Source organism: Mustela lutreola, chromosome 4 (genome assembly GCF_030435805.1).
Source record: "Mustela lutreola isolate mMusLut2 chromosome 4, mMusLut2.pri, whole genome shotgun sequence".
Lineage (NCBI taxonomy): Eukaryota > Metazoa > Chordata > Mammalia > Carnivora > Mustelidae > Mustela > Mustela lutreola.
Genome location: NC_081293.1, coordinates 73,795,526 through 73,807,984, shown reverse-complemented (window position 1 = coordinate 73,807,984; position 12,459 = coordinate 73,795,526). Strand labels below are relative to the sequence as shown.

Below are 12,459 nucleotides of genomic sequence, written 5' to 3'. Positions count from 1 at the left end.
GGGCTGACTGTTAAATGTTCAGGAACTTGCTAAGCTTGTTGTTAGATTTTGGTAGCTTGAAATGGACTGTGGTGGGGGTATTTATACGTCAGAAACTGGTGAACAATTCGAAGGGGGGTGCTTTCATTTCTGTCTGTGTGACAGCTTCTCAGCACACCGCCGTCTGTGCCATTCTCGAGGTAGACAGGATTGCGAGTCAGAAAAGGCCTTCTTGTTTTGCTAAGCCAGATTTGGATTCAGAATCCTTCTCAACACATTGCGTCTGAGAGCAGCTACCAGTAAGTAGAACTGGGTCCACAAGTAAGTGGTATTCACCGTCCCTGCCAGAGGGGAGATTTCATCCCTGTGCCTGGTATTAGGTGATAGTGTCCTACGTCGAGGAAGGTTGGTTTGGGTTTGACACTTAAAAAAAAAATTTTGTTTATTTATTTGAGAGAAAGTGAGTGCACAGGGGCAGGGGCAGAGGGAGAGAATCTTCAAGCAGACTCCCTGCTGAGTGTGGAGCCCAACCAGAGGCTCGATCTCAGGACCCTGAGATCATGACCTGAGCTGAAACCAAGAGTTGGACACTGAACTGACAGGTGCCCCATGAGATCATTTTAATGATTTTTGGCCTAAAAAAAGTCAGAACATCTTTTCCACGATAATACCAACTTTCAGATTGGAGCTGATGAAAGCAGAGTCAGAAACAGGTGCCGGACACCATTAGCGATTTCTCTCTGTCATTTTCTCGATGTGTCTATGCCCCATAAGCACACGTTATCACACATGATGAGATGTTCACCGGCTGATGGGTTCAGTGCGCACTCCCCGGTCTCTCTGTGTGCGTTATCTCCTGCTCCACAGTGAGTCATCTGGAAAACTCGGGCCTAAACCTACACTCGTCCTGTCCTTTCTGTGGCTCCGGAATCCCAGGGGGCCAGGCTGGGTGATTCCAGCTGAGGTGAGAACAGCCGTCCCACACCTTCCTGCTGTGTCGTGAGGTGGGACTCCCGGGCTGCCTGAGGCTGCGGGTGTTGGAAGGCTTCCTGAGGTGAAGGGTCAAAGGGTCTGAGGGGTCGGCAAGCTGGTGCTGACGAGAGGGTTCCTTTCCACACAGGGTGTCCCCACAGGGCTGCTAGGGTGTCCTTACATCATGGCAGCCGGCTTCCCTCAGACCAGTAGGTGTGACCCCATGTGTCTGGTGTGGAGTTCTTCATTTTGGGCCAGGAGGCAGTAAAGAGGCCTGGACACACTCCATTCATGCTCTGTTCACTTCTCCCTGTGCATTGCCTGACCAGCTCAGGCTCTTCATTTTAAGCCTCTGATGGAAGATAACGTCTTTGAAAGGTAGTTTTCCTCGCTGACACCCGTCACTCTCTCTTTCCCTTCCCAGAAACATGTTTCTTCATGGCACTCACCCCTGCATGATCTAATGTAATAAGACACACTTCTCTGTTTGCTCGTTTCTCTCCCATTAAGAAAAAAAGCTTGGTCAGGGTAGGAACCTCACCTATCCCTAGTGCTCAGACCAGTGCTTGGACGCTAACACTACATGTGGAATAATGAATAGGAAAGTGCACTCTTTCTTTCGAGACACAGATCTGGATTGTGGCCCTGCTCCTTATGAGAGCAGTGGGCACGGTATTTATCTTCTGGACGCTTCCGTGTTCTCAGCTGGAAGCTTAAAAATACCTACTTGTTGGGGTTGTTACAAAGATTCTAAAACAACGTAATGTGTGTGATACCCAACCCGGTGCTTACACAGAGCGAGGAGCCATGAAACGTCTGCCGTGGCAGGGACCCTTGGTGTTGACGTTGTTACCATGGCAACACACTCCCCCCTAGAGGGAAGGGCCTCCCGCCAGGGATGTCATTGGTAGGGACTGGCGATGAGCCTCTTCCGAGCCTTTTCCATAGTGAGCGGTTCTGTTATCCCTCTTCTTAGTTCTAATTTTTTGTTTTCTTTTCTCCTGTAGGTCCTGAACAGACTGCAGAGTAAATACGGCTCCCTGTACAGAAGGGACAATGTCGTCCTGAGCGGCACTCACACTCACTCGGGGCCAGCGGGGTTTTTCCAGTACACTGTATTTGTCATCGCCAGCGAAGGGTTCAGCAATCGAACTTTTGAATACATGGTCACTGGCATTGTGAAGGTAGGCACAGAGGGTGCAGGAGTGGTGTGCTGTGATACGGAGAGAGTCCTTCTAGGATCTCGGGCTGCGCATCTTTGCTCCTACCTCGCCCTCGTTCCTGACTCCCATGTAGCCTCTGGTCTCCCAGGCACCCACCGATGGAGAGAGGACAGTTCTCTGCAGGAAGCCTCATGCCATTGTCTAAAGCGATGGTCATAACCTTTGTAACGCAGAGGGCCCCATGCGGTCTGTTCTCTGTGCTAAGTCACACGGAAAGGAGCCCATCAAGGAACCTAAAGTAATTACGAGTAATTGTAATCTTGCCTCCTATTTCCCAGACAGCATGACGGGGGATTCTATTTCCACGCACACCCTCAGTGCTTACCCACATCCTCAATGGTCGCTGCAGATGACATGGTGCTCCCAGAACGCCCAGACCCCCTGCTGTTGCTGGCTTGGGTGCCTCTTTCTCCTCTCTCCCCAGCTCTCACACAGGAGCCTTTCTAGTGTGCTCCTCACGCTTTCGCCTTTGAAATGTAGTCTCTCTCTACTTTTTCTCAGGAAGCTACTCTCTAAGCCTGGCAACCTAGTCGGCAAAAGCAGACATGTCTTTTTTTTTTTTTTTAAGATTTTATTTATTTAATTGAGAGAGTGAGAGTATGAGAGAGAGAGAGAAAGAGAGAGAGATCATGAGCAGGGGGGAATGGGTAGAGGGAAAAGCAGAGCAGGGAGCCCAATGTGGGACTTGATCCCAGGACCCTGCAATCACCTGAGCCGAAGGTGGACGCTGAACTGACTGAGCCCCCCAGACATGTCTTTACAGCAATGTTTTCTAGATTCTGCCCCGCAGTTCATGACTGGCTGCGTGAAATCAATTTCGTGGGTTGCAATACGACCTGAGATCAGAGATCAGATCAGAGAGTATCATGGTGCCAAACACATCATAAGGATGTAGTTCATCTTGTGGATGTCTGTTTTAGGATGCACATGTTGAGGGATATTAAGCTGTGATGAAGAATATATTGCTTATTGTGGTTTTGAGTTAGAAAAGTTCCAAAACACTTTGCCTCAGAGAGTGGGGTGGATGGAGTAGGTATGGAGGGGAAACGCCTACATGTTACCAATTCTGGGCCAGTGCTGGGGGAGTCGCTCCCTGTTTGGCCCCCTGAACCTGAGGACGGTGCCTAACACGGGCGCCCCAAGACACTCGGCTTCCCATCGGCGCGAGCTCCTGAGTTCCCAGCAATTCTGTGTCTCAGCCCCAAGGCCAACTGCGCACCTCCAGAGTGACCGACCCTCCCTAGCTGGGGCAGCTTGGAGACCAAGAAAACTGTCCACAGCACCTTCTCTTTGTATTGACTAAGTCCGTACCCCACCAGGATTTCTAAATTCACAACTCACTTTCACTCTCTCTCTTTAACCCACAGAGCATCGAGATGGCGCACAGAAATATGAAACCAGGCAAAATCTTTATCAACAAAGGAATTGTGGAAGGTGCCCAGATCAACCGAAGCCCTTCTTCCTACCTTCAGAATCCTGAGTCAGAGCGAGCCAGGTGAGGGGATGATTGGAATCAGATCATGTGTTTCCTTTAGCCGTCAGTCACAAAATCTAAGAACACAGTTGTTCCTCAAGGAATGGGGAAAGATCCTGAAGGAGTATTACAACTAAGATAAATTTGAAGCATGCTTAGAGTTTAAGAGTGGCAGAAATACCAAGTTAGTACCTGCACACAAGTCTCGGTGCTTTGCTGGCTGTTGGGGGAGGGCAGGTATCAATATCAATGTCGAAAGGACCACCGGCTTTGAAATCGGGCACGACTCGGGTCTTATCTCAGCGTGATCTTTTCCTAACCGTGTGACCTTTGGTTATTTACTTGTTCCTAATCTATGGGCTCTCAGCCTCTTCTGTAAAGTGGAAATAAAAGTGTGCGCAACGTATATTTGTTAAATTAACGAATAGCTCCTTTTATTATGTCATTCAGAAGAAATCATCTTCTTCCAGGAGACTGTGGCAAGAGAAAGGTCATAAAAGGATAAAGAAACTGGAATGAAAAGCAAGAAATAAAACTAGCAGAGTTGAATGGAACAACGAAGGGAGATAGTTATTTGTCTTTTTCTTTAACGTGCTGAACCAGGTCTGCAACAGACGAGAAGCACTTGCCTACTACAGTGTAGGAAAAGAATATTTCCGTTTTGATTTGACCGCTTAACCTTTTACATTTGTCTGTGTACTTTTCAGTAGATTTCAAAGGAGCTGATTTTTAGAAAACGTAATCTGACGCCCACTGAAAGGACATGAAAGAACTGCTTTATGCTGCAGGTCACGAATGCTTTTGATTTTGCATAGTCCCTGCTATTTTTAAGAGATTCCATTAGAATTTAATCTGAGTAGAAATTTCAAAGGCAGATCCTTTTTGTAAGAAATACCAGTATGTTATCGAAGATCACGTGTACGACATAGAGATGTACACGTCACCTCTCGTTGGCTGGCCTGATGCCTCTGACTCTGGTGGCGTTTGCAAACCATTTCTTTAGACGAGGAATGGGGTCTCGGGTGTGGTTCGTGAGACTGTCAGCCTGTTAGGGCGCCTGGCTTATGGAAAGGTAATTTGGTTTCTGTGTCAGCTTTTACTGCTATTCACACAGGAGGGCCAGGCTCTGATATAGAAGTGACTGAGTTTCTTTGTTTGGCCGACTAGGTATTCTTCAAATACTGATAAAGAAATGGTCGTCCTAAAAATGCAAGATTTGAATGGAGCTGAACTGGGCCTTCTCAGGTACTCTGTTCACCTTTTTTTTTTTTCTTTTTGGTTTTCATTCTGTCTGGATAACTTTCCTGAATCCTGCAGAGGGGAAGTGGGGAGGGAGAATCGTGGCAGAAGGGGCTGAGGGAGAATCGTGGCAGAAGGGGCTGAGAATCTGTGGAGTGGTTAAGAGTCCAGAGGTGGCAATCCGACCCATCTGGGATCCAGCGGGGGACCCCGGGGCAAGGCTCTCAGCCTCCCAGGGCTCAGTTCCACAGCAGGAAAACAGGGTTAGTTAAAGGACGATGTAAATGAGGTAACTGTGTGCAGAAAGCAGCATAGCATCTGGCGTGTGATGTAAGAATTCAGTCAATGCTAGTGCTTATTCCTTTCTCATGACGTCATATATGGGACTTCCCTCCCGTAATGAGATGCACCACTCTCTCTGGGTAAAATGAGAAGATGCTCTAACCGACCAGGCATGGGCTGGTGGGTTCAAGATGATTTACTTGTGTTTTCCTACAAGAAAGAAGTGACATCTAACGAAGGACAGTGCTAATTAGTGATGGAAGCAGAATTGAGGCAAAACTACAGCTTGGCATGGATTTGAGTCCCGTTTTATATGTAAGAAAACATGGATTTTGTTTTCTTCAAAAAGAAGGTATTTGAATTCACATGTGAATTTGGTCCCTGCAATCGGAGAGTCTCGGCTACTGGATGGGTAACAGTGCCGATGCCTTGACATGCGGATTCCAAGTGATCGAGGATGCCCAGTGGGAGCACAAGATGGCGCACGGGCCCTGCGGTTAAGTGGCCTGGGGTCACTCTGGGTTCTCATTGTGATGAGCTATGTAACTTTGGCTAAGTTACTTAACTGCTCTAAGTCTTGATTTTCTTACTTTCAAAGTGAGGGATAAGGTGAGCCCTCAAAATGTTGCTAATAAGTGTTAGTGAAGGCAGTATGTGAAAGTTTCTATGGAAGTCAAATTCACAGTTAATTAAAAGTAATAAGTAATAAGAGGTGAATGAAAACATGAAAGACCATCACCAGGACTGGCCCTGTAACTAGTTGGGGGGCAGCCTGGTGGTGCAGTGTTCTAGTGTTCACATAGGTTTTAGGACTTGAGTTCAAATCCTAACCTTCTACTTACTAACCCTGAGGCCTGGGGGAAGTAACTTACCTACTTACACCTCAGCCATTCCATTTGAGACTGGGAATTCCATTGAAACTCATAGGATCATTTCAAGACTAAATGAGGTAATATTTGGGAAGAACGCCATTACTGGCTTATCAGAGTGCTTGACATTCTTAGCAGCTGGAGTTACTTCTTTGGGTTTCAGGTGAGGTCGCTAGAAAGTCCCTGATAAAATAGTCTTTATTTTCCAGGCTGACATAATAGGAGTCATCCATCCATTAATGATTAATTCATCTACTGATCAGTGCCCCTGGCCCGGTGTTTCACTCAATAGACTTTCTGAATGTCAGGGCTATGACTCTGTGCTAGGGGTATGAATAAGGCATGGTCCCTATCTTGAAGGTCCCATCCCCGACCAGTGGAATGATTAGAGGCAGGGGACAGAGACAGACAGACAAGGAATCACAACATAAATCCCATGGTCACGAACGTTACCACCTGGGCATGAATAAATGCTGTGGGAATGTGACGGTGCTGGCACTAATGCGGGAGCAACACGGAAGGCTTCACAGAGAAAATGACGTTCACGTTGGATCTGAAGGACCCGAGGGATTTCTCACGGAATCCTGAAAACATGGTGAGCTGTGAGGCCAGAGTATGGGTGACTCTCAGACAGGGGGCTAGGGATGGACCTGAAAAGGTGAGCTAGTTCCAGACTGTGAGTCACGCTGGTGGGATATTTGGTGCAGAGACCATCAGGACACAAGCATGTCATCTGTGACTAGTTAGAGAATTCCACATTTATTGGCAGAAGAAGGACCATTATTCCTTATCGTTTTAGCCTAACTCCTGGAAGGATGACTGAGACCATTCATGATTCCCTTTTATTAGTTTCCGAATCATTTAGCAATGCCGACGGAAAGCTAAAACATGTTATCCTTTTGCCAGATGTTCTTGCTTCCTTGCATCTGACTATATAACATGTCTAGAAGTCTCAGGGTCAACTGTCAAGGTTATAACAGCTCTCCTCCATCTGCTAGGTGCAACACAGTGCAATAACTTTCTATTGTTTTTGTATTTGCCATATGTTTTCCGTGATGTAATTGCTCCTGCAATTGCCTCTTACTGCATCTTGATAATTGGTCTTTGAATGCATTAAAAGTGATCCAAAGCATAAGGTCAAGTCTGGGCTGCTCAGTAACTCAGCCGCCACATGTAGGTGCCTGCTGTTAGGCAGACTCCCAAGGTAGGAGGAGTCTGAATCTCAGATTTGCAGAGCATGGGTATCATCTAGTTCAAAGGTCAGCTATGGCCTTAAGTCTGCCCTGGGTACCTACTATGTGGCATGCAGGACTTCCCAGTCCTTGGAATGGTGCATTTCCTGACTGTGAAATCAGGAATCAAATACCTTGGAACCAAATCCCCATGCCTGTGCTCCTTGAGCAAATCCCTTAAATTCTCAGACACTCAATTTCCATATTTTTCAAATGTGGATATAATATCTTCAGCCCATTAGTTACTCATTTGTTCATTAAATATTGTAGAGTGTATATGTCCTGAACTCAGCTAGCACTATAGATACATTGATGAGCAGAAATAGATGGGAGTTGTTGCCCTTGTAGAATTTATAATCTCCTGGTAGAGACAAAAGGTATCCAAATAGTCATACAAATAATTATAATTGGGTTATAACTGTATGATTGTAAAATTATAATTGGGTTAAGTGTTATGAAAGGAAGGTATGTGCAGCTCTCTTAAGACTTGACCTGGTCAGGGAGACTGGGAAAAGATTCCTTAAGAAAGTGGCAATGGAGCTAAAAACCAAAGAAAGGATGAGAATTAAAGTACAAAATGGGGGAGCTGGCTGCAGGTGGTGGTGGTGAAGGAACATTTAACATAGATGGAGAAGCATGTGCAAAAGTCCTGTGGTCCATTTGAGGAGGTGATAGAAGGTCTGTGTGGTTGGAGTGCGGGGGAGAAAGTGTAGTGAGTTAAAGTGAGTAGTAGAGATTAAATGCTATGATAAAGGTTTTGGTCTTTACACCAGGAGGAAGGGAAAATCATTAAAGTGTTTTAAGTTGGGGTTGGGAGATGGAGGCTCTTGAAGGGTTAGGAAGAGTGGTGACCTGAAAAATGGGATAGAATTATATGTGTGAACCTATTGCATAAGTCATTGAGTTCTTTGCATTCATAAGGGCACCATTTGCTTTTCTTGGCCTGTCTATGCCAGGAAAGTGCTTCTTTTTGCTTGATGCTATCTCATGCAGAAACAGTAAATGATTTGTCTCCAGATGTGGAGGTCATGTTTGGGACATTCTGAATTCTTAATTAAAATGGAAGTTGAGTGGCATTCACAAAATCCACTTTGGGGCAGCTCTAGAAGGCACCCCAAAGAAGGAGTCTGTCCTCCAATGGAAAACACAACATTAAGTCTTGAGAGATCCTATTGGAACAGGACACCATGGGCGAGAGGGAGCTCTGAAGAGAGAAAACCAGCTGAGGTTTCAAATGTCTGCACCCATAGCAAAGTCATAAGTGTGGACAGATAATCTGAAGGGCAGCTCTGGTTGGTGGTGAGCCACTTCTCCCAGTAGCCCTCACGCCTGAGGCTCTGGGTGCTAGCAGGGTGGGATCTTGGGGTGTATGAGGGGCCAGGCTCATTTTCCTCAAGCTCCAGGCACCAGCACAGGCTTGGTCTCCCTGCTCTTCCCTGTCTGCCCTGTCGGGTTCTCCTTCAGCTTGTAGGAGGGTCACGGACTCTCCTCTTCCTTTTCTTATCTTGTCAGCCCTGTTGGGCTCTGTCTGGCATGGCTTCTCATCACCAGAGCTGTGAGGAAGGTCTAAGCAAATTTCTGAATGATTGCTCAACTCCCTTGTGTTTTATACACTGAAGACCCTCTTATGCTGGCAGAAAGGGGTGGTGTAAGGGGGTTCTTTCTAAAGTGCTTTTTTGTTTTTTGTTTTTTGTTTTGACAGAGAGAAAGGTCACAAGTAGGCAGAGAGGGGGTGGGAAGCAGGCTCCCTACTGAGCAGAAAACCTGATGTGGGGCTTGATCCCAGGATCCCGGGTCATAATAATATCTTCTTGTTCATAATAATAATAATATTTCATGACCTGATCCGAAGGCAAAGGCTTAACCCGCTGAGCCACCCAGGCACCCTGAGGGGTTTCTTTCAAGGTGTATGTTACAAAACAACAGGATGATTTGTTCATCCTATTTGAATAATTGGTGTACACACTTAGAGAGGCCCGATTTATGACATTAAGCTAATTTATTTGGATGATGGTGACTTATAGAACTTGGTTGTAGGGTGTGTGTGCATGTGTAAATCTTCTCTACCATCTGTGAGCATGACTTCTTGAATAATCAGGTCTGTCTGTTCTGCCTTCTGTGTTCCCCCCTCAGTCTCTTCACCCCACTCACGGAGCAAACATGGAACGCTCCGTGACTGCCCTTTACCAGTCATTCTGGACTTCTCCTTTCTCCACTTCCTCTCATCTTTGTTGGTACAAATACCTTCTCCATTTGCATCAACTCTGGTTTGCGAAACCCCGCTCTCTGTTACTATGTCCTGAATTTCTTCTTCCTGTTCCGCCTCAGCCATGTTGAGGCCGTCTTTTTGTTCCAACTTCCTGTCAGCGCACTTGTACTGCTCCTCTCTGGTGGAGGATGGGCCTCGGGCTGTGTGGGGAGTGATTGTCCTGCATCTGGTCTGTCCCTGTTTAAAGTGAAGCTCCCTACTAAGCACTCTTTGATGACAAGGGTGATAATAGCTGACTGGTGACAGAGATAAATCATGCTTGTTAATTTGAATTGTTAAATTTAAAAGATTAAAACCCCAAAGTTTATAGGGGTGCCTGGGTGACTCAGTCGGTTAAGTGGTTAAGCATTCAACTCTTGATTTTGGCTCAATTCATAATCTCAGGGTCAAAGGATCAAGTCCTATGTTGGGCTCCACACTGGGCATGGAGTCTGCTTAGAGTCTCTTCTGCCCCTCCTTCTATCCCTCCTCCCCGCCCCCACTCACATCTGTGCGCCCCCCACCATAAGTAAATAAATCTTTTAAAAAAGAAAGTTTACAAAACTCGGAAACCAAAGCCCATAAAACCGGTTGTCATAACTGGCTGAAGGCATTGGACTTACTTGATTGTTGGATTTCTGGAATGTTCCTAACCTGGAGAGATTTGGGGGACTATTCCTTTTTTATTCCAAGTATACTTTTTTTTTTAAAGTATAAAAATAATATGTACTCACCATGGAAAAATTAAAAAAAATATATATATATATAGGCAAATAGAAAGAGAGAAAAGTTAACTCCAAATTTTATTTCCCAAAGTCAATCATGGCTTATATTCAGGTACATTTTCTTCTGCCCAATTCCCAGCATAAAACATAAAATAAAAAACAAGCTTGTCTAAAGGGTCATTCTGGGGGCACCTGGGTGGCTCAGTCGTTAAGCATCTGCCTTCGGATCAGGTCATGATCCCAAGGTCCTGGGATTGCGGCCCCACATCTGGCTTCCTACTCAGCAGAGATCCTGCTTCTCCTTCTCCCTCTGCACCTGCTTCTGTTCCCTCTCTCGCTTTGTCTCTGTGTCAAATAAATAAAAAAACAAACTAAAAATAATAATTAAAAAATTTTTAAAAAGTTCATTCTGTAAAAGTAGATACTCATGCTGAGCACTAGAAGTTTTAAAATACTGTGAGAAATATTAACAGTGTCTCTCCATGGGCTACTAAGTGTGTGTGTGTGTGTGTGTGTGTGTGTGTGTGTTTTGTAGTGATCCTCTTTAAATCTAGTAATAATTTTATTTTTGTCTTAAAATCTTTGTATTCTCATGTTAGCATCACTAACTCAGCTCTCTACAGGTTAGAATTTGCAGGTATATTTTTCTATCATTTTCTTTCAACTTTTATTTGTTCTTACATTTTAGAGGTGTCCCTAATGAGTATCGTATAGCTTTATTTATTTCTTACTTTGACAATCTTCATTGTTTCATAAGTGAGTTTAGTCTATTTTTAGGAATTGTGATTCTTACATATCTACACTTTGGGGATATCTTTTCATTTTGTGCTATTTGTCTCTCTTTTTCAACTTTTTTCTCCCTCTCTTATCCTTTTAAGATTGATAGACATTTAAAAAATATCTCTGAGTGGAAGATTTTAGGGGCACCTATGGGGCCTAGTCGGTTAAGTGTCTGCCTTTGGCTCAGGTCATGATCTCAAGGTGCTGGGATCAAGGCCTGTATCAGGCTCCCTGCTCATAGGGGAGCCTGTGTCTCCCTCCCCTGCTCCCCCTGTTTGTGCTCTCTCTCTTTCTGTATCAAATAAGTAAATAAAATCTTTTTAAAAAATAATGGAATATAATAATTTCCAAGGATGGTGGCAACAAAAACTCTTATCACATGTATTCTGTACAAAGTGACCTCGATAGGACCCATGAAAACAAGGACAGGCTTTCTCCAGCCCTTGAATCTTGGCTGGCTGTGGGATCATTTTGCTTAATAGATGGAGGCAGGGGGGACCCGGTGGCAGGGTTGGGGTAACTTTTTGCCTTTTAATGGGCTTTATTTTTTAGGCCAGTTTTAGGGTCCCGACAAAATGAAGCAGAAAGTGCAGAGATTTTTCCATATACCATCTGCCTGTCCTTTCCCCCATCAACATCTGGGACCAGAGGGCTATACATCGTAAATTCAGTGAACTACATGGATACATCATTATCACCCAAAGTCCATAGTTTACATCAGACTTCACCCTTGGGGTGGTATCAAGTGTTTTTTATTTTATTTTTAATTTTTTAAAAAGATTTTATTCATTTATTTGACCGACAGAGATCACAAGTAGGCAGAGAGACAGGCAGAGAGAGAGAGAGAGAGGAGGAAGCAGGCTCCCCGCTGAGTAGAGAGCTTGATGTGGGATTTGATCCCAGGATGCCGAGATCATGACCTGAGCCGAAGGCAGAGGCTTTAACCCACTGAGCCACCCAGGAGTCCCTCAAGTGGTTTTTAAAATCTCCTCTCTTTTGTTCATGTATTTTAAAATATTTCAACAATAAACAAGAAACAAAAAGGGGAGGAAAATTAAAAATCACCTGATAATTCTGGGACAGGATAGCGTCTATTACCATTTTGTTACATAGCTTGTTAGATCTTTCCCTAATCATATCCATACATTTTTTTACTTGAAAAAGTGAGACTTTGTATGCCATTGGTAGCTTTTTCATCTAGAAGTACCTTATGAGTACCTTTCAGTGCTACTAAGTATTTTTTAAAGTCACCATTTTAAATGGCGGTGTGGTAGGCCATTTTATGTATGACAAGGTACTCAACAAATAGGCAATCATTTGATACTTAGTTTACAGTTTTTGCCATCATAAATGCAATGCGATAAGCATTCCAAAACAGATATCTTGTATATTTGCAAGTGATTTCCTTAAGCTTGAATTCCTAGAAGTGTGATTTC

At 44.7% G+C, this 12,459-nt stretch overlaps 1 protein-coding gene across 1 annotated transcript in view; it reads left to right on the top strand.

The window, feature by feature from the left end:
• Positions 1 to 12,459, top strand: part of ASAH2 (N-acylsphingosine amidohydrolase 2) — a 69,445-nt gene that overhangs the window by 12,254 nt on the left and 44,732 nt on the right. The window contains exons 5-7 of the mRNA XM_059170239.1: positions 1,959 to 2,135; positions 3,542 to 3,669; positions 4,816 to 4,893. Coding sequence (XP_059026222.1) covers positions 1,959 to 2,135; positions 3,542 to 3,669; positions 4,816 to 4,893 — 383 coding nt within the window. The remainder of the gene's footprint in view (positions 1 to 1,958; positions 2,136 to 3,541; positions 3,670 to 4,815; positions 4,894 to 12,459) is intronic.